This window comes from Terrapene carolina, unplaced genomic scaffold (genome assembly GCF_002925995.2).
Source record: "Terrapene carolina triunguis isolate 2854851 unplaced genomic scaffold, T_m_triunguis-2.0 Scaffold210, whole genome shotgun sequence".
Taxonomy (NCBI): Eukaryota; Metazoa; Chordata; order Testudines; family Emydidae; genus Terrapene; species Terrapene triunguis.
This window is the reverse complement of record NW_020664561.1, coordinates 15,586,545-15,613,766: the sequence shown is the minus strand read 5'-3', so window position 1 is coordinate 15,613,766 and position 27,222 is coordinate 15,586,545. Positions and strand designations below refer to the sequence as shown.

The following is a 27,222-nucleotide window of genomic DNA, read 5'->3' as shown; positions in this document are numbered from 1 at the left end:
GCAGTAGACGCGTTAAACACTCTCCAAAGCCCGTTTACAAAGTAAAGATTTTCAGGTAAAATGTTGCCAACCTGACAATGGTCCTCATTTTTTAGCAAATGTGTGACAGGCCACCATGACAACTGATCTCAACTCTGACCTTTGGAGTAATTCAATGTTGATGGCTTGTTCAATGTTGACTTCATTGCGAAGACTAACAACTGGGTTGGTGGATTTCACAATGTGGACAAATATCTACTAGGAAACTAACCATATCATTAACTCTCATTACACAGGCCAACAAATCAGCCCTCTGATGACCAACCTTGTCCATATTTGAACAGTGACCAATTCTGCTGAGTCGTCTAGTCCCTTAGCAATTCTACATCACAATTATTATGGACTATTCTAACTACATGGGTTTTTTCAGTAGTGTGTGTTACTTACTGAATCTAAAAAATGCTCATTGCCAAGAGTACTGCTGAAGTCAAGTCGGTGAGGAGCGCTATATTTTTTAAGAGTACAGTTGCACAAATAAAATACAAATATTGCAAACAAATTAAAAAGTGATCAGTGATAATGTTGCTTGGAAAACTGTAAACAAGTATAAATTTCAGCATTATAAACAAGTTTCTGGGAAGACTACTATGTGGTGTTTTGATTTCTACAAAGTTCAGACAGGGATCTCAGAAGAACTTGGTATTGCACATTTGACTAGTAACGCTAAGGAGGTTTATTATTTTTATTTTGCAGATCCTGGGAGAAAAAAGATCAGTCATTGGCTAGTCAGCATGGAGGAGGGTTACAGGATTAGATGGAGCATGGTCTAGTCCAGTTTGGCAATTCCTACCTTTCTGGTATGAATTAAAGTGAACACCTGGTAGGACCAGCTATTTTTAAGGTTGCAAAGTAGTTTCCATTACAACTCCATTTTCACACACACTACTTTCTGAAACATTCACCATTGGGGCAAAAATGTCCATGCTTGATCTCAGTCTAAAACTGGATTTGGAAAGTTTGAGCAAAATTCCTTTGGCTGTATTGAGTTCTACTTTTCCTGTTTTAGGAGCACACAGGGTATAGAGAAAAAATAAGAATTACCCAAAAAGCTATTTTAATACAGCACAAAGAATCAATAAAAGACACAATCACAATGTGTAAAAGTCTTTGGAGGTCACCACTGAACTACTAAACTAAACTTCTCTTTCATGGTACAATCTTTAATTACAAGTTCTCCAGGCTTCTTAGATATACATTTGCGTTTAAGGAAACATTGTGTTACATATTAAATTTTATTACATTATTGGAGAAATAGTCATGTGATCACACAATTAAAGACGGTCAAGGAATGCTTATGAAGCAAAGGAACACAGAGTTGAGGCTGTTCATTCATAATTACCTTTCATATACAGTAACTCCTCACTTAACGTTATAGTTATGTTCCTGAAAAATGCGACTTTAAGCGAAACGATGTTAAGCGAATCCAATTTCCATTAATGTAAATGAGGGGGTTAGGTTCCAGGGAAATTTTTTTCACCAGACAAAAGACTATATTATATATATATATATATATATACACACACACACACACACACACAGTATAAGTTTTAAACAAACAATTTAATACTGGTACACAGTGATGATGATTGTGAAGCTTGGTTGAGGTGGAGGAGTTAGAGGGTGGGATATTTCCCAGGGAATACCTTACTGCTAAATGATGAACTAGCAATTGGCTGAGCCCTCAAGGGTTAACTCTCACACTCTACAAGGCATCAGGAATGGAGGGAGGGTAGACAGCATCGCAGACAGAGACACACAGCGTGTGTCAGAGAGAGAGAGAAAGAGAGAGAGAGATGCGCATTTCCCCTTTAAGTACGCTGACCCTACTCTTAAGTACACTGCCTTGTTAATTAGATCAGCTTGATGAGACCGCAGCTGCTGCCAGCAAGCTCCCTCCGTCCTGAGCCCTGTCCTGTGTCCCCCCGCTCTATGGAAGATGGGGTAAGCGGGGTGCAGGAGCAGAGGGGAGGGGAACACTCTGACAGCCCCCCTCTTCTACCCCCCCCCCCTCCCGCACAGCAAGCAGGAGTCTCGGGGAGCAGCTCCAAGGCAGAGGGCAAGAGCAGCACATGGCAGTGGGGGGGAGGGACAGCTGAACGGCCGGTAATTGATAGCCTGCTGGGCGGCTGCTGCACAGGGAACTTAGAGGGGGAGCTGATAGGGGGGCTGCCGGTCCACCCTGGTTCCAAGCCCCCACCAGCTAGCTGCAACGGGCTGCTCTTCCTGCAAGCAGTGGACAAAGCAGGTGGCTGCCAAATGACATTAGAAGGGAGCATTGCACAACTTTAAACGAGCATGTTCCCTAATTGATCAGCAACAAAACGTTAACCGGGACGACTTTAAGTGAGGAGTTACTGTATTCTGACTTTTTGGTGCTTAAACCATGAAACTTAACATTACATGAATGTCCATTTTTTTTTCTTTTTTTTTTCCATTTAATTAACATGTAGCTCTGAGTCTGCTACCACATTTTTCAAAGGAAGCCATTCCTCAGGTGAAGGAGATTACGGACATGGTGCTGTGCAGGAAGAATATTCCGTAAATGTGATTATCTACAGCCCACTAAAAAGATCAAGTCAAGAAATGAAAACAGGAGAGGAAACAAGAAGAAGGTATTAAAAGGAACAGAGAGAAGAGAAGGGATGGTCTGTGGCTTTGAAAATATTGCCAGTCAGATGTAATATCCAGGTAAGTTGGGGCGAGGGGACTGGGGCATCGTGACAGCGTTACTAGACATATATGTTCAATAATAGCATCCTGTTCAGTACTGGACTGTCCACGGAGGCGTGTTACAAGAGATCCTAGAGTGGCATAAAGTTCATAAACACCTTTCCAGTCATTTGTTACATTTATAACGTTACAGATGTGTCTGGACCGGGGTCGGCAACCTATGGCACGCGTGCCAAAGACGGCACGCGAGCCCATTTTTAATGGCACGCTGCTGCCTGCCGGGGTCCCGCTCAGACCGCTGCCGAACCCTGAGCGGGGCCGACGTCCGGGACCCCGGCAGGCAGCAGCGTGCCATTTAAAATCCTGCCCGGCCCAGCCTGCTCTTCTCCGCCCCCCGCCTACTGCTCTCTCTGGCGGGGGCAGGGGGCAGAAGCAAGCTTGGTCCTGCCGGCTGCTGCTGTTAGGCAGCCTCCACCAGCAGCCAAACTTCCCCCTCCCCCGCCTCTTCCCCCAGTGTGCTGCGTTGAGCCCCGCCTCCTCTCCCTCCCTGCCGCCGATGGCCCTTGCAAGGGAGGGGAGAAGAGGAGCCCCAGCGCCCTTGCTGCTCAGAGCGGGAAGGAGGCAGAGAAGAGGCAGGACTGGGGCCTTGGGGAAGGAGGGTGGAATCAGAGCGTATCTCTCCAGCCCCCTGCCGTGAGCCACTCAGGGCAGGGGGCTGGGAGCACCTCCCGATCCCAGCCCACCCCCCAGACCTCTGCCCTGACCCCTGCACCCCCCCTCACACCCCAGCTCCCTAAACCCCCCCCACGACCCCAGCCCTGACTCTGCACCCCCCACATATACTCAGCCCCCCCCACACCCCATGCCCTGAGTCCTGCACCCCCCTCACACGCCCCCAGCCCTCTGCCCTGACTCCTGCACCCTCCTCACACACACCCTGCCCTGACTCCTGCACTCCCCACACATACCCAGCCCCCCTCAACCCTGCCCTGACTCCTGCACCCCCTCACGCCCCCAGCCCTCTGCCCTGACCCCTGCATCCCCCTCACACTCCAACCCCTGCCCTGACTCTGGCACCCCCCACACATACCCAGCCCCCCACACCCCATGCCTTGACTCCTGCACCCCCCTCACACGCCCCCAGCCCTCTGCCGACTCCTGCACCCTCCTCACACACAGCCTGCCCTGACTCCTGCACTCCCCACACATACCCAGCCCCCCCACACCCTCTGCCCTGACTCTTGCACCCCCCACATTCCCACCTGCATCCCTCGCACCAAATGGGAGCTGCCCAGGTAAGCACTCCCCACCCAAACCTCCTGCCCCAATCCTGAGCCCCCTCCCTCATTCTAACTCCTGGCCAGACCCTGCACCCCAACCCCCAGCCTGCTCCTTCACTCCCAGCCCTGTGCTCAGTGCACCCCTACCCTCAGCTCAGTGCAGAGAGAGGAAAAGAATGGGCCAGAACCAGGGAGAAGGTACCCACTCTATGTGGGCAGGGCTGGGACCCCAGACCGGCAGCGGGCTGAGCGGGGCCGGCAGCCGGGACCCTGGCTGGCAGGAGCCAGCGGACGGAACCCCAGACCAGCAGCGGGCTGAGCCACTCAGCCTGCTGCTGCTCTGGGGTGCCGGCCCCGTTCAGCCCGCCGCCAGTCTGGGGTCCCGGCCGCAGGCCCCGCTCAGCCTTCTGCCGGTCTAGGTGAACGGAACCCCAGGCTGGCAGCGGGCTGAGCAGGCTGGCGGCGTAAAATCAGTATTTTAATTTAATTCTAAATGAAGCTTCTTAAACATTTTGAAAACCTTGTTTACTTTATATACAACAGTAGTTTAGTTATATAATATATAGACGTATATAGAGAGACCTTCTAAAAAATGTTAAAATGTATTACTGGCATGCAAAACCTTAAATTAAAGTGAATAAATGAAGACACAGCACACCACTTCTGAAAGGTTGCCGACCCCTGGTCTGGACGTTTATAAGTACATATAAAGACAGTGACTCTATCCCAAAGAAAACCTTGCATCACTCAGGAACGATAAAAACAGAGAACAAGGAGCAGACCTTACACAGATAAATCTCTTACATAGGGTGTGACTACACAGTAGCTGGGAGGGTGCTTCACAGCATAGGTAAACAGACACGTTTTTTTCTGCTTGAGCTAGTGTGTTAAAAATAGTGTGGCAGCAGCAGCATGGGCAGCAGCTCAGGATAACTACCCGAGTACCACCCTGCCCAGTCCTATGGGTACAGACTCGGGTGGTTAGCCCAAGCCCCTATCTGTGCTGCTGCAGTCAAACTGTTATTTTTAGCATACCAGCTCAAGCAGAGCTGGCATGTGTCTGTCTGCCCACTCCGGGAAGCATCCTACCAGCTGCTGTGTAGACGTCCCCTAATTTATAAGCTAGTGGCATAGGAAGAGGACTGGGGAAGAGACGTGGCACTTGAGTAGTGCTTGAAAGGCAAAGCAAATAACAAATCAAGGTGTAAAACCTACCCTTCATCAACAGTAGATCAATTTTTTTACTAATAAGTGAAATATACACACCACTTTCTATTGCACCTAAAAAGCTGCTTTAAATATATATTTATCCTAAATGCTAGGAGTCCTGTGAAATGTTTGTTTTTTTTCATAAACACACAAAAGACCTGCCCAATTACATATTTCTCTAAGACTCTGAACCATTCTGTTTTTTTTAGGGTATGCAATATTTTATACATTACAAGGACTGAAAATTACACTAGTTTGATGAGGTTTAGAACTGGCTATATTCAGTCTTGGATCTATTCCCAAAAAATTGCTACATTCGGGGACCAGTGAAACTTTACCATCTGATATTTCATGAACCATCAGGGCTATAAAAACAAAATGCTAAATGCTGCTGGGTGGAAGGGATCTTGCAATGCCACACAGCTTTCATTTCTAGCCATGAGACAGTGGACTCGGAAATCAGAATGAGGTGACTTTTAAGCATCTCTTTCTCCTCCCCTTTTTAGCAGCCAATATTACAACACTGTCAGAAAAGAGCTTGGAATCTCAGTTGACAAATGGGGTATAAATGTTTCTAGCTCTTATCATGATTCTGGCAGCTAAAGTTTCAGAATTCTTCTGGGCATTTAAAAAATAAAAATGAAGATAAGAATTAGGTAGGCTTTTTATAGCATAGAATTTACCTAAATTAACATTCAGAACAGGGTTTTACCATGTCTTAGGTGAGTGCTTGAACTATTGGGGGGTGGTTGGTTGCTTGCGCTCTCACTCTCTCTCTCTCATTTTTGTGAAAATTTTTGAAAGCTCTCTGTTTTGATGCCAAATGAAACTAAATGTCAAAACCTCAAAAATTTTTCACTAAAAATGGAACTTTTGTTTTTTGGGTCAGCCCTACTAGAAACACTTGGCAAACCAGAGTAAATACACTCAGAACCAGTCATTTTTTTCACTAATGTGTGTGTGTGTGCGCACACGTATATATATATTATATAAAAACTGTACATACATTGAGAGTTTTCCCTCTCCCACACCTTTCATATGTTGCATTCTTTGGGAAGGAGTGTGGAGAGGAAATCAGTATGCCTAGCATCTGTGCCCTCACTATGTACCTGATTAGAGGAAGCTGTGATTTGGTTGAAAGGATACAGGGAGTGTAGACAGTAAACAAAGCTGTCAGAAGTACTAGAGGTTCCAGAGGATTGTATGTGGGATAGACTGGGGAGGGCAGACTAACAACTGTGTTGGGGTAGGAGAGCACTGTATAAAATGTGTAGCAAGAACTGCTTGCCTATGTGCTCTCCTCAGTGTCATTGGTTGTTTAGATGGTGTGCCTGCTGCTCAGTGCACTACTGTCCTGTAGGAGGCATAATTTTGTCTGTAGTGTCTTTGAAAGAAGATCTGTAAAATGGGTGCTCCTGTAGAGAGTAGGTGGCTCTCAAAGGTAATGCAATAACTCACAGTTTTGCCGCCAGTCATTGATGCCTACAGAAGGGAAACGTTATGCTGTGTGCTAAAGTGAGTTAACTTTACAGCTATTTATATGGCCCGTAACTAAAGACATTTTATTAACTGGTATATCTTTTATGTCTGGAAGATTTGTGCTGTGTGTTATAAGTTTCAATTACTCTTTTTTGGCTTTGGTTTACTGAAGAGAAATGTTAGCAGTAACGAGCTGCTTCAACTCCTCATGAGACTTCAATGATTAATTATTCTATCCATTAAAATGAACAGATTGCAATTAATAAAATTAAATAGCTGGTGAGAAGGGGTATTCTTTTCCATGCTGCATGAACAATATGCCCTGATAGATTAATATTACATTAATAGGAGGAAGCTCTATAACAGGAAGAATATGAAAGTACATTTTTAAATTCATATTTTGTGGGCTGACAGTCTTGTTTAACAGTTGACTCATTAAGAATACAGCCTAATTACTTGCCAGATAAAGAGGCATCAGGTATTTATTTACAAAGCACCAGAGAATATCTTGTTAGGTAAATCTGGGGGTGGGAGTTAATAATTCTTAGCTCATATGGGCTAGTGGTAGGGCTGCAGCACCATGGGAGATCTTGCTATCTTGACACCTTGTCCAGCTGGGCTACAGAGGCAGTCTCACTGTATGCGCAAGGTTAATGTATGTCCCTTATGCTGCTCAGTAGTGGCAGCACTGAAAAAGAGTGGCTTCAACTAGTGTCTGAAAGAAGTCCCTGTCCAGCTCTCTGATGGAATGATGAATGCTGCAATGTAGTAGTGGAGAGGGCCATTGCTAGTGGGGGATGGGAGGCGAAGAACGGCAGAGATCCAACAGGGACTCGGAGCTCTTTACACATGAGGATTTAAAACACATACAGCCCTCTATCTATTAATTTAGTAGGCCAGCTTTCTTGAAGGAAAATTTGAAGCTTCAGCAGCCAAATGCAACTGAAATAACCTTTCCACTCTAGGTGTACTGTTCTCTCTAGATTGTTTTAGTTGGCACCCTTCTGTTTGGTACCAAAAAGAGTTGTCTGAAAAGTTGGGATGATGGCACCATACTCAGACCCTTCACTTTGCTCTTCCAGCCCTACCAACTTAATTCAGAAGGTTTTAATGTAATCAGAATACATTCACTAAATTTGTATGATATAACTGGATAGTTATTCATCAGGATTATAGTAAAACCTAGAAGGTTAGATAGGTAAAGCCTTACATTAGGAAATTATGTAACCACTCAGGTAAAATAGTTTCTTAGGGTCACTGTGGTTTAGTGATTAGAATGGTTTCCTGGGTTTTATTCCCATCTGCCACAGACTCTTTGTGTGACCTTGTGCTCATAACTTAACTGCTCTGTATTTAGTTAATTCATCTGTAAAATAAGAATACCTCCCTCCCAGTAATTCTGAGAAGATTTGATTGTTTATAAATTGTTTTGAAATATATTTAAATATATATTTAAAGCAACTTTTTTGTGCAACAGAGAGTGTTGTGTGTGATTTTAGTAAAAACATGGACCTATTGTTGATGAAAGGCAGGTTTTACACCTTTATTTATTAGTTGCTTTGCCTTTCAAATACTGCTCACCTACTATTTCTCTTCTTTAGTCCTATTCCTACTCCACTAGTTTATAAATAAAGGGACATGGACACAGAAGCTGGGAAGGCACTTCTCAGTGTGGGTAGACAGACACATTCTAGCTCTGCTTGAGCTTCAGCAGGCCAATGTAATTTTCAGTCCCTGGAATATATAAAATATTGCTTATCCAAAAAAACCGGAATGGTTCAATGTCTTGGAGAAATATGTAATTGGGCAGGTCTTTTGTGTGTTTATTTAAAAAAAAAATGTTCCACTGGCATATAGGATAAATATATATTTAAAGCAGGTTTTTTTTAGCAACAAGCATTATATAGTGGACAGGCTGCAAAGACACTTTGGTTGCGCACACATCAGTTTGTGCAAATGTCTATCAGCTGGGTGTATTTTCCTTATATTTTTATTTATACATCAATAAATATTTCTACTTCAAAATTAGAATAGCATATTGATGTAATGAGTTTCATAGATTCATAGATTCTAGGACTGGAAGGGACCTCGAGAGGTCATCGAGTCCAGTCCCCTGCCCGCATGGCAGGACCAAATATTGTCTAGACCATCCCTGATAGACATTTATCTAACCTACTCTTAAATATCTCCAGAGATGGAGATTCCACAACCTCCCTAGGCAATTTATTCCAGTGTTTAACCACCCTGACAGTTAGGAACTTTTTCCTAATGTCCAACCTAGACCTCCCTTGCTGCAGTTTAAGCCCATTGCTTCTTGTTCTATCCTCAGAGGCTAAGGTGAACAAGTTTTCTCCCTCCTCCTTATGACACCCTTTTAGATACCTGAAAACTGCTATCATGTCCCCTCTCAGTCTTCTCTTTTCCAAACTAAACAAACCCAATTCTTTCAGTCTTCCTTCATAGGTCATGTTCTCAAGACCTTTAATCATTCTTGTTGCTCTTCTCTGGACCCTTTCCAATTTCTCCACATCTTTCTTGAAATGCGGTGCCCAGAACTGGACACAATACTCCAGCTGAGGCCTAACCAGAGCAGAGTAGAGCGGAAGAATGACTTCTCGTGTCTTGCTCACAACACACCTGTTAATACATCCCAGAATCACGTTTGCTTTTTTTGCAACAGCATCACACTGTTGACTCATATTTAGCTTGTGGTCCACTATAACCCCTAGATCCCTTTCTGCCGTACTCCTTCCTAGACAGTCTCTTCCCATTTTGTATGTGTGAAACTGATTTTTTCTTCCTAAGTGGAGCACTTTGCATTTGTCTTTGTTAAACTTCATCCTGTTTAACTCAGACCATTTCTCCAATTTGTCCAGATCATTTTGAATTATGACCCTGTCCTCCAAAGCAGTTGCAATCCCTCCCAGTTTGGTATCATCCGCAAACTTAATAAGCGTACTTTCTATACCAATATCTAAGTCGTTAATGAAGATATTGAACAGAGCCGGTCCCAAAACAGACCCCTGCGGAACCCCACTCATTATGCCTTTCCAGCAGGATTGGGAACCATTAATAACAACTCTCTGAGTACGGTTATCCAGCCAGTTATGCACCCACTTTATAGTAGCCCCATCTAAATTGTATTTGCCTAGTTTGTCGATAAGAATATCATGCGAAAAGATATTCTTTCAAAAGTCTTTCAAAAGACTTAACCTTGCATCCTGTTCTGAGAAAACTGAGTTTGTCTTAAACTTAAGATAAAAGGACTCCCTTAGGCATAAAGGCTGCCATGAACATTTCCTGATTTCTCCCAGCAAATGGGGACAAACAGATCTGGCCCTGATAGACACTAATGTAATATACTTTTGACATGCACACAAAAGGATGCTCGTTAAAGAGCTCAGTCAAAGACAATTGAAAATATAGGACTAGGACTGGGAGGAGGGATCCAACAACTCAGAATGCTTGCACCCCTCCTCCTCTGCCTCTGGGGTGGTACTGTTAAGTCAGTACAGGAGACTTCACCAGGAATGCACTGATCTAATATATTCCCTCCTGGAGCTCCTGCAGAGCCATGACTGCAAATTAAAGCTGCCCTCCTTTGGCCCAACTGCAAGGAGAACAAATGCTGCCTGTCCTCATCCACATATACATCTCTTTGGGCTACTGGAGCAGAGAGAGGTTCAGGCTGAGTTTATATCGTTTATCAACTTGCAGGGCAGTCACTTAATCAACATGCCTTAGCTCCCCATCTGTAAAATGGGGATACCACTACCTCTTCCCCCCGCTCTTTGTCTTCTGTATTTAGATTGTAGGCTGCTTGGAGCAGAGACTGTCTCTTCTTACAAATGTATAATCATTACAATGGGATCTTGAGATCACACAGGAAGTCTATGCACTATTGTAATACAGATAATTATATTAGAAGTGTCTTATAGGTATTTACACACATTTATTTACTTTATGTATTATGACACTGCAGTATCATTTACTCATTTAACATCACAATGAGGAGATGAAAACATTGCAAGGTGATTAACTGGTGCTGCAGGACATCTACTAAGTCTTTGGTCTATACAGTTAATATATGGATACCTGATCTGCTTCATATCCAATTGTTTTCAAAACATTTGACATTTTAAACATGCCCCTGAGCAATTTAGAAATGTGAGGTTTCAAAAATGTTGGAAAAAAATAATTTTCCTGCTTTGTAACTAATCATAACACATTTTCAAACTCCGCCTGAGCTAAAAGTAAACATTTTTAGATTAAGCATTTGATGTTTTAAAATCTGTACCAGGGCCAAAGGAAAAAGAAAAAAAACTTTCAGCAGATACTTAACTTTCAAATCCCCTGCCTGGATACCAAAATTTTTTTTTACAGTTGTAAGAAATATATTTGAAGCTGAAGAACAGACACTATTTATCAATGTGATTTTGATGGAATAAATATAATAAGCCACAACACAAAATAAAAAACCTATTTCATACACATTTGGCAATTTGTTCTTAGATTACAGATAAAAACATCAACAATGACTTTTATACGGCCAAACATTGCTTTCTGTTTGGGAAAGGGAATCTTATTTGGTTTCTCTCTGATGTCTTTTTTAATGAGGAGACTTGAAACAACAAGGAGAGAGCTAGCTTCGAGTATGCATTTTTTCTTTATTGATCACCTTTTGGATTGGTGGCCAAAAACTGGAAGACATGATAAGGTGAACCAGCTATTATCCACTCTGATTCATATACAGTAAATGAAGTACTTCTCAGGAAGAGCATTACAACATAGCTGGACAGTAGTGATGTGATTCTACAACTTGCCAGCAATTGAGAACATTTCCGTAACACACAGAGTAGCTTTGATTTGTTTCAGTGCATCTTCTCAGATAACCTACTAACTAGAACATGGGCCCTCAATCGAGGTGGACATGAATAGCTTCTGAGAGTCGCGATTATTTCCCCTTTCTTTATGGCTAGATGGGAGCGTGGTCCTGTTGTAACATGGGGGCCATACTATAAAAAAGTTGGCAACCACTGAATTAGATATTAAGAGGGTAGGGAAGTCATCTCTTCATCTGTGTTTATACAATTCCTAGCACAATGGGGCTCCAATCCTGATTGGGGCCTTTGGGAGCTTCCATAATATAAATCATCATTATTAATATATAAAGCACACTGGAGAAAGTGATTATTACTACCTCTGCCCTGGATATGCATAGGGTTATCATATTTCAGGTTCCCAAAAGGAGGACACTGCCGGAGGGGGAGGGGAAGTTAGAAGGGGGTGTTACTGTTTGGCGATGCTGGAGGGAGTAGTTGGGAGTGCTAAAGAGGAAACATGCGGCCTCACTCTCAAGGTGGGGAGCAGTGTCATGCTCCCTGTTCTGGTGGCAAGGTGGCTTGCGCAGGCCCAGGACGCAGCACTGGCCCGACTGTCAGTGCCTCCCTATGGGCCTCTCTCCCATCCCAGGGATGGGAGCTGGTGCCTGGGTGGGCGACTGCAGGGGAGGGCACGGAGACAGCTCTTTCTGAGCCGCAATGTCTGCTCCACAAAAATCCAGGACATTGCCTCTTATTTGAAAAATACACCCAGGAAGAGGATCACAAAAGAGGTCATGTCCAGGAAAACCAGGACATATGGTAACCCTAGATGTGTGCATGTATATCTTATTACTATTATTTACTCAGATCACTCATGGGGGTGAGGGTGGGGGCAAGAGTACTGCACCCATTTAGGGATGGGATTAATCTTCAAACATGGTGATCTGACATGGCTGGAGCATCTCAGGACAGTAGAAAAAATTCAGAACTAAATAAGATCATTTGATATTCCAATAACCTTTCTAATAAAGAACCATTCTACCACTAACTTGGAAATAATTTTCCTTCATGGGGTATTAGTGAAGCCACACACTGAAAAGTGATGCTGTTAAAGTGGCGGAGCATCTTATGTTTATTGTTTCCTGGAGCCTGATCCAAAACCCACTGAAGTCAACAGGATCCTTTCCATTGACTTCACTGGGTTTTGGATCAGGCCTTTAGTGACTACCAGCTCAAAACTGCTCTACTTGGAAGTAAGTAGAAAAAAGAAATGGGGAGGGGAAGAGAAAGGACAATTTTACTACTATCACTACACAAAAGTCATGATTAATGTAAAGAAATTGGCCTGTTATGTCTGGCATGAAAGGATCTTATTGATTCTGTTTCCTACTATATATTTACTTGCTGTAGTAGCATGAACAGTCCATTTTGTTGCTATTCTGTAAGTACCTTTTTATATTTAATAATCCATTGAAATAGATACATATTCTGGGAGTGTTTTAAACTTGTAAAAAGGCATTATAGTGGGCCACTTTTCAGAAAAAAAAGTTGGAAAATGCAAAGTAGTCTGAATTCATGAGGAAGGTGTTTACTTTGCCTACACTAATCACCAGTAAATATCTAAATTGGATTTGAATTTTTTAATTTTAAGTTCAGCAGCTTCCTTGTTAGATCTCCATGTAAATAAATTTGTCAAGGGCATTCTCCTGGTTAAACAAATAAACCATAAACTTTGATAACAACTGTAATTTTATTACAGTATGGGGGGGGGGTGTTTCTCTTCCTGGACAATGTGTCTTCAGTATCAAACTGTGTCTGTTGAGAGGAAAATAAGGGAAAATCTAATCAAAAAGAGAAAAGAAGGGTATAAATTGTTTGGCTGATAAATCTCATTTTGTTCTAATGAGAGCACAGTGCCGTATCATTCTTCTAGATTTTCTGTTTTGACTCTTGTGGTTTCCCTCCCCCCATTTTATTGTGTGATCATAAAATTTTATGATTTAGTGCTCATGAAAAGTGAGGGATTTTAAAGCCTGGCATTAATGTTAGAAGGTGCTGTACAATGTCCTTCCACATACTGTTACCAATATATTTTAGTCTCGCCCAGCAACACACTTGCTTCCTCGCAAAGAACCTCTCAACCTCTCCAATGGGACCTAAGTATGGGCTTAAGTGCTCTGCTAAATACAGTAGAACCTCAGAGTTACGAACACCTCAGGAATGGAGGTTGTTCATAACTGAACAAAACATTATGGTTGTTCTTTCAAAAGTTTACAACTGAACATTGACTTAATACAACTTTGAAACTTTACTATACAGAAGAAAAATGCTGCTTTCCCTTTATTTTTTAAGTAGTTTATGTATAATGCAGTACTGTACTATATTTGTTTAGGGTTTTTTTTGTCTCTGCTGCTGCCTGATTGCATACTTCCGGTTCCAACTGAGGTGTGTGGTTGACTGGTTAGTTCGTAACTCTGGTGTTCTTAACTCTGTGGTTCTACTATACTGGCTAAAGATAAGAGGAAATGAAGTAATCTCTGGATGCAGAGAAGATTCCAAAATGAAACACCCATGTGCTCCTGGTGCTACATTTGAGATGGAGAGGAGAGCAAACAGCTTGGTTTACAGATGACTTTCAACAAATGGGAGTGTGAGGGAAGAAGGTTGGAATCCTGGTTTTGAAAGTCCCATGAGAGGGCCTACTACTTGCATCCAAAAGATTTATTTATTTTCATTTCTATGTCTTGGTTGAGCAAGATCCAAATAAATATTTCTTTGTGGCTGCTCTAGTTGAACCAATGTCTCAAATCAGCAGACTTGTTTTTGATGGTTAATCTGAACTGACTTCATTTGGTGGTTAAAGTGAGCCCCTCCTGTTGTGGGGAGATATTTGGTAATTTTGTTAATAAAAATCAATCAGATTTGTACCAAACTGTTTGGAACCATGGAATCGGGTCAATATTTGGAGGGGGGGGGGACATGCTAGGTTTTTCTGCAGGAGTTGCAGATAGCATTACAAAGGTTCAGGGTAAAGATGATGAACACAGAGAAAAATGGTGAAGAAAAGAAGAAGAGAGGAAAGATAGGCCACTGGTTAGAGTGCTAGTGTGGAATATGGGAGATCCACATACAATTCCCTGCTCTGCTAAAGACTTTGTGTGTTACCTTGGGCAAGTCACTCAGTCTCACTGGGCCTCAGTTGTCCTCTGTAAAACAAATGCTGTCCTATCTCTCAGGGATGTTGTGAAAATGAATACACCAGAGACAGATTAATAGACAGAAACTAAAACCATTTCCTAACTTAGTTCTTTCTGTAATAAACATGGTTATTTATTACACATACTAAATGGTTTGATAACTCTAGTAGATCAATATGCCCCCAAAGATGAATAACAATTTCTTCTATGAAAAAATAACACTTATGACAGATGTTACACAATGAAACAATATGTTGAACATGACAACGTTCAAGCCTCCATTATAGCATTTTGCTCTTTGTTGCTATTTACATTATTATAGTACTTATGTATGGCATTGACAATAAGCTTTTAAATTAAATGTTGAATAAAGGAAGATTTATTGTTACTATCCTTAATAGAGGGATTTTAAAATCTTTAGAGTCAAGCAAGGCATACTCATATTATACTCAGTCTTTTCTAGAACATCTGTTTGATTGGCTTGTTAACTCAATTATTTCAATTATATATATTGCAGCAGGAGCAGGAGGGACTGCTGTAGTTAAGGATAAGATGTAAGTTCCATAATGACCCTCTTTTTCAGTTTATCATAACTTTCTCAAGCAAAATTCCTATGGGCTGAACTCTGTATATTCCTCTCTGCCTAGAGACACATTTCTATTTATTCATTTTTATATTTTAAGAAAAATCCATCAGATGTTTTCGAGTTCTGTGTATGATTGTCTTATATGTCCTTAAATGTAATGCTTAAATAATACAGCAATGGGCACTACAATAAAACCTTATATAGATGTTCCTATCAGAAATTTTGCAGACACACAGCCAGGAAAAAAATATTGGTTAAATCCACCTTGTTTGTAGAAATCAATGAGACCTAAGGAACAAGCTTAGCTTAAGGGAAATTGATTCCCTAGTTCTGTGCACTGAAGTTTCTCTAAAACAGACACAGAGGCTTTGGTTTGCTTTCTTGGTTTCATCTAATCCTTAGAAAACTGGCGATGCAAGTGCACAGTAAACTTTGCAGTTCAGTTTCTCTGCGTAATTTAAAACAGCTTCAAAAGTTGAAGAGCATGGGGGTCAATAAGGCACTTCTTCTAGTGTTTGCAGTGCTTCCTGAGCCACCTGACAGCAGCTTCATCAGCAGAATGAAGGGCCCTAAGGCTAGTCAGTTGACACTTAACAACAAGAACCATTGATGGATGGAGGCCACATTGACGAAGTGGGTTGTCGCGCAGACCCCATGTGTAGAGGTTGGCGGTACACATTCATTGGCCAGTGGGAATCTGTTCAGTGGAGCCCAAAGATGATATGGCAGGTCAAATCCCGGAGGTCGAACGGTCGGATCAGCGACGAGGAAACCATTCCAAACGTCTTTAGCCAACCAATCATTGTGTCACAAGCTTGCTGCTGACAAATTCTGATCTGGCAGTTGAAACCACAATGGATGCCTTGACGTAAGTCATCCTCTGGGGTGACTGAAAATGTCCATGTACAGTGCGACACCTTGATTGGCACACAGCTTTTCCACCAGTCTGGCTGCAGACTTTCTGCGATGAATGTGTGGAGGGGTTATACTGCTCAGAACTGGTAGCCATGGGACAGGAGTGAAGCGCAGGGTGGCTGTGATGATACAATAGTCAAGTTCAATTCGACGTCGACCACTTTAGTGTGAGGTGAACACCACCACACAGTGGCACAATATTCTACTGAAGAGTAGCACAGTGCCAGATCCAATGTGCAGTGTCTGTGCGCCTGTGCCCCATGTCGAACTGGCTAATTTGCTGGTTAGATTATTCCTGGCCCTGACTTTGGCATCAGCCTTTTTTAAATGGTCATGGAAAGTCAAAGAGTGGTCCAGCGTGACACCAAGGTAGACCGGTGTTGCCTTGTGTTTCTCTCGTTTTCCATTGAGGAGGACACCTAACTTACATTTAGCACTTGTATTGTAGAGTGGAAGACGCTCAAAACTGTCTTAGTCACACTTGGTTGGAGGCACCAACTGCTACACTAGGCTGCCATCTTGGCCAGGTTGGCGTTCAAGATGTTGTCCAATTTGGTGAAAGAGTGTGACTGGGTACCACAGCAGATGTCATTTACATAGATCAGGGGTAGGCAACCTATGGCACGCGTACCAAAGGCGGCACTCGAGCTGATTTTCAGTGGCACTCACACTGCCCAGGTCCTGGCCACCGGTCCGGGGGGCTCTGCATTTTAATTTAATTTTAAATGAAGCTTCTTAAACCTTATTTACTTTACATACAACAATAGTTTAGTTATATATTATAGACTTACAGAAAGAGACCTTCTAAAAACATTAAAATGTATTACTGGCACGCGAAACCTTAAATTTGAGTGAATAAATGAAGACTCGGCACACCACTTCTGAAAGGTTGCCGTCCCCTGACATAGATAAACTTGCATGACTGAGTCAGTGGCAGGTCGTTTGTGTACAGATTGAACAGGGTGGGCACAAGCACAAAGTCTCAGGCAAGCCACTGGATTGTCTTCTCAATTAGCTTGTTCTGTTTCCCGTATGTATGCGAAAACACCTGTCATGAAGTAGAAGTTCAACAATGTCCACCACCCATGCTGGGAAAGCTCTTGACAATTTTACCAGAAGAGAAGTGTGCCACACTGTATCGTAGGCCGCTGTCAGTCCAAGAAAACAGCTCATGTCTTCAAGTTCTGTTGAAACCTGTTTTCTATATATTTGTAAGGGCTAGGACTCAGTCACATGTGCTTTGATCCTTCCAGAAGCCAGCTTAGTCAAACAGATTTGTACCAAACGTGGTCTGCAGATATACGCTGGAGGATAAGATGCTTAAAATAATAAGGTACTTAAGAGGAATCTTAACTTGCAATAATTTTAAAAGTCCAGCAAACCTTACATACTAGATACTACATACATATTAGTATGTCTGGAACATTTTAAAATGTCACAAGAAGGTGGTGGGCCTAACTAGTAACCACATTACCTTGAGAAATGACCATCTACCATGAGGTAAGCGTGGGAAATTATTGGAAAATTGTGATGAAGGGGGACAGAGGAAAGCTGGGTAATTCTGGATGATCCAGGCAATGGCCTGTAGATATGTCTTTCCTAGAAGTGGGGCTTGATCTACACTAGATGAGAAGCAAAAACATCCAGACATCTTACTCCTGGAAACTGTTTTCCTTTTCTTCTTCTTCCTGCTGAGGGTGGGGAGGGAGCCTAAGAGAGACCTCCTGCTCCCTCAGAGAGGTCTGATTTCCCTCTGCTCCTGATCAATCCACAGTCACCTACTGAGGGTGAAAAGGGGATCTGCACAGATGGGAACATGGTGTACTGTATGCATACAGGTACACAACAAAGAGCTAGAGCTTGTTGTTTCTGGATGGCTTCTTTGCCTGCTTCTCCAGCCTAAAGAGCAATAAGGCATCTCAGCCTGAGGGAGCAGCTGTTTGCTCATGGGAGGTAAGAGGAAACTGGGGAGTCTGCCTGCACAGAGCTCAGCAGGGGGTGGAGCCTAACATGGAAATTCCTGCATCCTGATTGGACAGAGTTCAGGAAAACACCTATTCATGCCAACAGAAGTTATGCCAGGGGAACAGAATTATTTTCCTGATGCCCTAAGTGTAAACAGTTTGAATTAGTTTTATTACAATCTCTTTATGCATTAATTAAGCCTTGTGCCATGGGTTTAAACTCATCCCAAAACAAAAGCTTGAAGGCAGTTCTCCATTTACAGTTCTGGGACCAGCAAAATTTGGATATCTCCCGGTCCTTCAACCCAGAAATCTGCATGCAGTTCCTCTGCTTTATGCAGAGAAGTCCTCCACCCCAGCAAGCATCTATTTTTAATTGTATCCAGGCAGAGTGGGTGTGTTTTTTAAATTGATTCCTGTTACAGCTCTTTTCTATCGATTGCTGCCGGGAACCTTATTGCCCTGCGCTGTGCCTATATTGCATTCCCACCACGCCTTAAATTTCCCACTATTACCACCACTAGGGCTCTCAAGCAATTAAAAAAATTAATTGTGATTAATCGTACTGCTAAATAATAATAGAATACCATTTAAATTTTTTTGATGTTTTCTACATTTTCAAATATATTGATTTCAATTACAAAACAGAACACAAAGAGTACAATGCTCACTTTATATTTATTTTTGATTACAAAGATTTGTGGTGTAAAAAACAAAAATAGTATTTTTCAATTCACCTCATACAAGTCCAATCTCTTTATCATGAAAGTTGAACTTACAAATGTAGAATTATGTACAAAAAAACCTACATTCAAAAATAAAATAATGTAAAACTTTAGCGCCTACAAGTCCACTCAGTCCTACTTCTTGTTGAGCCAGTCACTCGGACAAAGAAGTTTGTTTACATTTGCAGAAGATAATGCTGCCTGCTTCTTGTTTACAATGTTACCTGAAAGTGAGAACAGACGTTTGCATGGCACTGTTGTAGCCAGAGTCGCAGGATAATTACGTGCCAGATGCGCTAAAGATTCATATGTCCCTTCATCTTCAACCACCATTCCAGAGGACGTGTCCATGCTGATGACGGGTTCTGCTTGATAACGATCCAAAGCAGTGCAGACTGATGCATGTTCACTTTCATCAACTGAGTCAGATGTTGCGTGGATTTGATTTAAATTGATTTAATTCACCTCAGGAAGACTCGATTTAATCATGGATTTCTACATAAAAGTGCATTCTTCTTTGTTGTTATAACCTTAATACATATTCTTCACAACTCAGAGATAGATGTAGGTTTCATTTTTAGAAGGTACACACTATACATTTTTTAAGTGATTTATTTTGAAAACTTTTTAGATTAGTTTTACAGCTATATCAGAAAATGAATGATTGTTTGGTTATTTCATTTACCAAAGGTAATTGAAGCAGATATTTATGAAGTCATTGGGAGGTGAACTATCATTAATATTTGGAGGATTTTCTTGCCATGCTGAATTAGGAGGAGAACATCACCAGACAGACATTTAAATTGTTTTATTTAACTAAAACAACGTTATGTATTCTGGACTTTTTTCTTCAACAGCAAACATATAATATTTTAACAAAACAAGCATATGAATTTTTGAATTTAGTTAAGCATTCAAGTTTTTCTTTGTTGCACTGTTTGCATTTTGCACGCATGCCTGTCTTATACACAGGTAGAGGAACTTCATTAAAATATTCCCAAACTGCGTCTCTTTTACAGCCTGCTGCCATTATAGGTTCTCCCTTCTAGTGAGAGAATGTACAGTAGATCTCAAATCAACGAAGGCTACACTCAGAAAGACCTCAAGACTTTTGGAATATGCTGCTCAAACAGTTTCACTTTTGTTTCTACTGCCTGTCCCTCCCTTCTCACATTTATTTCCAGACTTTTGTTAACAAGCATGTTATCTCTGGACACACAAATCCACAGTTTGAGAACTGCAAAACTAAGCATCTCTGATGATATCTTCTAGACTGAGCACTGAGTCCCATTGGGTAGATAGAAAGATTAACCTAAATAATCTATACAGAAGCCACTGGAACCCCATAAAATTGGGTCCCTAATCCAGGAACTTTTGGAACTCAATTACAAAACTTTTCTTAAATATTCCATGAATATATGGTCTCATATTATAGAATTAGTATTTATAATCACTATTCCATGATGAGATATCTTTGAGCTATAATGTATCTTAATTAAAACTATCTTTAGATAGGTTTTTTCCTCAAAATGCATTTTATCAAAAAAATCTGATTTAATTTAAAAACAGATTTTTTTTTATTTTTTATTTTTTTAAATCATTGATTTTTATCCACCCTGTATGCCACCAGCAGAAGGTTGATTTTCTTTTCTGGTGGCTCGGGATCTCTAGTTTACGCATCAGAGTGTTGCTCTTTTAAGACTTTTGAAATCATGCTCCACACCTCATCCCTCTCAGATTTTGGAAGGCACTTCAGATTCCTAAACCTTGGGTCGAGTGCTGTAGCTATCTTTAGAAATCTCACATTGGTACCTTCTTTGCCTTTTGTCAAATCTGCAGTGAAAGTGTTCTTAAAATGAACAACATGTGCTGGGTCATCGTCCGAGACTGCTAGAACACGAAATATATGGCAGAATGAGGGTAAAACAGAGCAGGAGACATACAATTCTCCCCCAAGGCGTTCAGTTAAAAATTAATGCATTATTTTTTTAAGAAGCATCTTCAGCATGGAAGCATGTCTTCTGGAATGGTGGCCGAAGCATGAAGGGGCATACGAATGTTTAGCGTATCTGGCACGTAAATATCTTACAATGTCAGCTACAGAAGTGTCATGTGAACGCCTGTTCTCACTATCAGGTGACATTGTAAATAAGAAGCCAGGAGCAGTATCTCCCATAAATGTAAACAAACTTGTTTGTCTTAGCGATTGGCTGAACAAGAAGTAGGACTGAGTCGACTTGTAGGCTCTAAAGTTTTACATTATTTTGTTTTTTAGTGCAGTTATATAACAAAAAAAATCTACATTTGTAAGTTGCATTTTCACGATAAAGAGATTGCATTATGGTACTTGTATGAGGTGAATTGAAAAATTATTATTTCTTTAGTTTATCATTTTTACAGTGCAAATATTTATAATAGTAAAATAATATAAAGTGAGCACTGTACACTTCGTTTTCTGTGTTGTAATTTAAATCAATATATTTGAAAATGTAGAAAAACATCCACAAATATTTAATAAATTTCAATTGGAATTCTATTGTGTAACAGTGCGATTAAAACTGCAATTAATCGCAGTTAATTTTTTTGAGTTAATCGCGTGAGTTAACTATGATTAATAATCAACAGCCCTAATTACCATTGATAATAGAGCTAGTGCGGAGCATCCAGGTGGTTTTAAACCACCACTTTTATCTAAACCTGCTCTGAGCAAGTCTAGATGACATGTGATTAGCACACTAGCAACCAATGACACCTTGTTTACATTAGCACTCCGACCATTGATACCTACCCAGTTTTAGTTACAATAACAAGAACACTTAGCTCTTGATATAATGTTTTCCATCTGTAGTGCTTAATGCTAGCAATAGTTTAGGTACCAGTCTAAACTTTTTTACCACAGCATTATGGGTTAGATGGCATAGTGGGGATAACAGCACTGCCCAGTTTATTCTAGTGTTTCCCTGGTTGCAATTGGTGGGGCTGTACTAGTGCTAGACCAAAGGTAGAATTGCTAAAAATTCTCAGTGCAGACAGAGCTCAGAGCAAGAGCAACCATAACAGCAGTGGAAATGTTGTGCACTGTTGCCAGCATTTTCATTTGTGGATGGGCATTGCATTACAGGTGTGGGATGGGTTTGCATCACCAAATTACTCCAATGTTGACAAGACTCAGAACCCCTCTAAAAATTCTCTAAGGCTAAACCAAGCAGGCTGAGCTGAGTAAAGCTGAGTAGGCTACAGTCAAGTGAAAGATTGTACTGCCTCTCCTTGGTCGCTCAGCATCACAATTCTAAAAACAGTCAGACTGGTTGTACCCTACAAGCTCTCAACATTGAAGGCACTTACTACTGGGCCCCAGTTAGGGGACTCTACTCTATGAAGAAAGTGTGAGGGGGAAGTCACCTGCTTTCCAGACTCCAGCTGAGCAACAAGGGGCAAAATATTGCATGTCATGTGCATTCAAATTAGACTCAACACCAAGAGAAGAATAGCACTAACAATGAGTTAAGCCTGTCTTCCTCATCATCACCTAACATGGCCGTTCAAGTTCTCTCAGGAGCATCTATCAGAGAAGCTGAAATGGAAATCAAGCACAGCTTGTTATCCGGGACAGATTTCTCAAATTTCTCCTTCTTTCACCTGTCTGAGGAAGGAACTGAACATACAAATAATAATAAAACAAAAGGCACCTAAAATAAAGGAGTATGACTGAGGGCTCTGAGCAAGCAAACATTTTAAAGCTAGGGAACTTTGTATTTAGAGCTTATATATAGCTTTTTACATCTTCAAGGCACTGTACCAGTGCTGACAATCTAATCCTCAGAACCCCTCTGTGAGGTAGATAAATGTAGCCTAGAATAACTTGTTGGAACATCCAGCAGAATGAAATTCAAAATCCCCTCTCCCCAGAGAATATTCCTCAGACATCCCAGCACCAAAAGATATAGCATTTCCCTACATTTGCATTAGTGATGTGTGTAGGCACACACATAAAATCCTGGCTTCAAGAAGTAATTTGAACTTTAATAGACAAAAGCTGTGCATTGAGTAAAGGAAAAAGCTGTCTTTAACTAATTCAAGGGTGCAATTTTTATTATTCTTCATCTCACCCTTTAATTTATGATGTATGTATAGAACAGATGGGAACTCTTGCTCAAAAACACACTATAGGATTCATTAAACCAGATCTGACTGTTGGTCTATTCAGTTTCACACCTCAGCTTTGGCAATACCCAAAACCTGATGCTTTGGAAGAAAGTGAAACAATGATGCACTTAGAGGCAACTGTGCAATGCTGTACATAGCCAAATCTCCCCCAAAATAGGAGATTTGATTACCTTAATTTATCTTGCATAGCTACAAATGCTATTAGCGGTCATAAAAGTATCCTGGCCTTTCATAAATCTGGCCAGAGCATTTTTCTATACGACCCGATTAACACAGTTAGAATTAAACAAGGTACATGTGGACTTCTTGCAACTACAAAGCCCCACTGCCTGTTTTTGAATAGATCTTTTTGTGACAGATTAGTCTCCGATATGACTACAGATTTGGGCATCACTAATTACAAATACATTTGCATCTCTGTGGTTTCTCTTTGTATAGAATCAATGCTGCGACCATAGCATCAGCCTCCTTCCTGCTATTCATTATCTCTATTTCTCTTTCACCTCACTCCCCACATTCTCTTCTTCATGTAACTGCACCTAAAACATTCTCCCTCAGAGTCTCATTCCATTTCAGATGTATGCTCCCCAGTCTCTCTCCTCCATCCAAACCTGGTCTTACTTTGCCTAGTTTGTCCTGAAGATAAGCTTAGCTCCCAATGGTCTGCAGAAATGCCCTGCCCATAGCTATTGGTTGGATCAGATGTACTGCTGCTTTTATGGCTCCCAGCTGTTGACGGGGGAACATGCAGCAGTTTTTCGGCAGCTGGCAGAAGGAGGGAGAGGCTGAGCACTGGCAGTGCTGTGGCTCCCTTGAGTGCTATGAAGCACCGTTAGCAAATCAGTGGTGGCTGTGGCACCATGGACCACCAACATCCCTTGAAGCTACATTTAAGATTCATTGCCCTAGGTGACATCCTACAGTAAAATCTAGCATTGCTAATCTCTATGCTTGTAGTGGATTGGTTGTGACAGCTCTCTGATACAGTGCTTAGTGTATTTCTTTTTGCCTTTACTGAAAGAATAACTCTACAGATGTGTCAGATGGAATTTTGTTTTGGATTAACAACATAAATGTTTAATAGGAAATTTAAAAAACCTTGCAATGTCAGATCCAATTCATCTTACACAATGCAACTGCCCAGGATAATTTAAAACATGAAAGGAGGAGTGAAGCAAGAGGTTCAGTCTATTATGAAACAGACTTAGAAATCTAGGGAATTCTGATTGGTTGTTGATGAGGTTGCACAAACCCTATGCTCAAGTGTAAACTTCTCCCTCTCTTTTTTATATTAAAAACTGTGCAGGACATATTTTACATGCCATGCACACGGAAGTACGGCACATTGCCAAACCTGGAGACCAATGTGTTCCGTTGATCCACAGAACAGATGCAACAAGGACAGCAAAAAGGCAAGGCTCCCCCCCTGCCCATACTGCCATTCCAAAATGTCTCAAACCTAATCTGAAGGGCCCACTTCTAAAAATAAGAGGATAGCTTGGTCTCTAGGTGCATTCCAGCCCCAATCCAGCAAAGCATTTATGCATGTGCTGAAGTGCCACTGAATTCAATGGGACCTAAGTACGTGTTTGAAGTGCTTTGGAGAGAAGGGATGGATTGCTGAATTGGGGCCCCAAACCATAGATTGCCTGCCTAGACTGACAACAAAGATGGTATGGGAAACTCTTTATAGGAAGATGGAAAAGGAAATAAATTTGAAACAGTCCCCTGAACATCTGATGGCGATAACTTTCAGTAGCTTCATATCTAGCCCAGGGTGGCAAAGTGTCAACATAAAGGGGCAAGATTCTACATCCCATTACAATCCCTTGTGCCCTCAAATTCCTCTTACCTTTTAAACATAATTTAGGTTCTCATGTGACTGAAGTTATGGTATATGCCCTTGTGTTACTGTGTACTAAAGGCATGCAATGAAAAAAATCTCCCAGAAATGCATTGTCTGACTAGTCTTACTGCTTAAATATCAGTTAACATCTATCTTAATATTCCTTTAATAACAAAAGAGGAAATTTTGCTCTTAATATCCATAAAGTCTGTATTATATAAAAGTTCAAATACTGAAATTAGAATTCCAAATGTATCATCTTACAAGATAGTAAAGGAAAACATGAACCAAAAAAAACAAAACCCAAACCAAAACACCCTCATCATAGAGGTTCACATTTTTGAAGACCCTCAATTCAGATTACAGATATAATTTGAGGTAGTTTTACTTTGTGTCTGCTGCTGGGAATAAACATACCCTCAACAGACAGGTTGAAGTGAAGCTCCTCCTTCTTCCTTACTTCAATAGCAGTGATAGCTTTGCTACTGCAGAATGGCATTCTTAATTCTGCACAAATAATTGCTATAACAACCACCACAGAAGAGACGCTTGGCATTCTAAATAGCAGTGCAACTATTTTAAGAATATTGAATCCAAGGATCCAATACCAAATCATCTTGCTAGTAGGAAATAGTTTCCTTATAATGTCTGGACAGGCCTGGAAACCTCACATTGTGTACATTTTTCTATAATCATTCTTAACACATTTCATAATCTACTCCTCATCAATTACAAAAATAGTTAAACATATGCTAATAGAGTCTGAAAAAAAATCACAATGTTGACGTTACCATAATTAGCATTTAAGTACCATGGCAAAACTCTGATTTCAAAACAATCTTCTTTCCAACTACACAGATTAGCTTTATGTTACCATGCCATGTTCAAAATCTTCCTCTAGCACCTCAATCTTCACAGGTTATTTAAATATTATTGATAACTTCCCACTTCTAATTTTACAGTACTTTCATATTCTGCTCTCTAGAAGACTTAGGGTTTGACATTTTTCTCCTGTTATAGTGGGATGGAGGGGTTTGGGGAATTTATTTTGCTTACATAGTAGGGGTTTTAAAGCAAATTTTACATTTGGCACCTGATAGCAGAAAAATAAAATGTATAACTTGGGAATTCGAAGTGAATGGTTGCCCTTAAATTTCCCTACACTGTGTGGAGTTGAAGATGATACCATACTTCAGATCGCTGGAAGCAGAACGTTCCATAGATCTGCAATAAACGCTCTGATTTCACATCTGATCCGAACAACAACATAATTTCAACACTCTTCCAATACTATCCCTTAGATGTGATAACTCCACTAGTATTGTCATGATTCAGTTCAACTTTCTTTTTCATTCTTAGTTCATAAGAAGGGTGAGACTGCCAATTAGAATTTCAAAAACATTAATGATGTGTAAGCAAGATAAGATCCCACAACACTCACCACCAAATACATCTCCATTCTGGTAGTTCTTCCCCTTCTGAGCTTCCTCTTCATTTTGAACAGTAGAAACATGCTTGGCTGACGCACAGCCCATAGCTTCATTCAGTCAGCTCCAGCTGGACTGAACCACAAATCATCTCTACAGATGCCTAAGCATTGTTTTAAAAATAATCCACCTTCTTGCTTGGTTGTCAAGACACTTCTACCTGCAGATATAAGAGGAGAAAAATATTTCTAAGCATATTGACAGAAAGCCATCATTAAGAAGGTTGCACTTTTTGGCAAACAGGAAAATATCACGATGGTATTTTGGGGAGAGAACTGCAGGAAAAACACTGTCTCAAAGAATACACGCACATTTTTTCCCCCTGAAGCACATATGAGAAATCAGAGACATTTGCTTCTCTTGCTACTTTTCATAATCTGTCCATCAAGCTAATTTTCTTAGGTTTCAGAGTAGCAGCCGTGTTAGTCTGTATCCGCAAAAAGAACAGGAGTACTTGTGGCACCTTAGGCCTGGTCTACACTAACCCCCCCAATTCGAACTAAGGTACGCAACTTCAGCTACGTGAATAACGTAGCTGAAGTCGACGTACCTTAGTTCGAACTTACCGCGGTCCAGACGCGGCAGGCAGGCTCCCCCGTCGACTCCGCGTACTCCTCGTGCCGAGCAGGATTACCGGAGTCGACGGCGAGCACTTCTGAGTTCGATTTATCGCGTCCAGACAAGACGCAATAAATCGAACCCAGAAGTTCGATTGCCTGCTGCCGAACCAGTGCGTAAGTATAGACAAGCCCTTAGAGACTACCAAATTTATTAGAGCATAAGCTTTTGTGGGCTACAGCCCACTTCTTCGGATGCATAGAATGGAACATATATT

General features: G+C 41.2%; 1 protein-coding gene across 2 annotated transcripts in view; it reads right to left on the bottom strand.

Moving 5' to 3' along the window:
• The window catches only part of LOC112103417 (uncharacterized protein C1orf21), a 197,646-nt gene that overhangs the window by 93,065 nt on the left and 77,359 nt on the right, over nt 1-27,222 (bottom strand). For both annotated transcript variants that reach the window (XM_024195153.1, XM_024195152.1), the window contains exon 2: nt 26,342-26,547. In XM_024195153.1, the coding sequence (XP_024050921.1) occupies nt 26,342-26,435 (94 nt within the window). In that variant the 5' untranslated portion in view covers nt 26,436-26,547. The remainder of the gene's footprint in view (nt 1-26,341; nt 26,548-27,222) is intronic.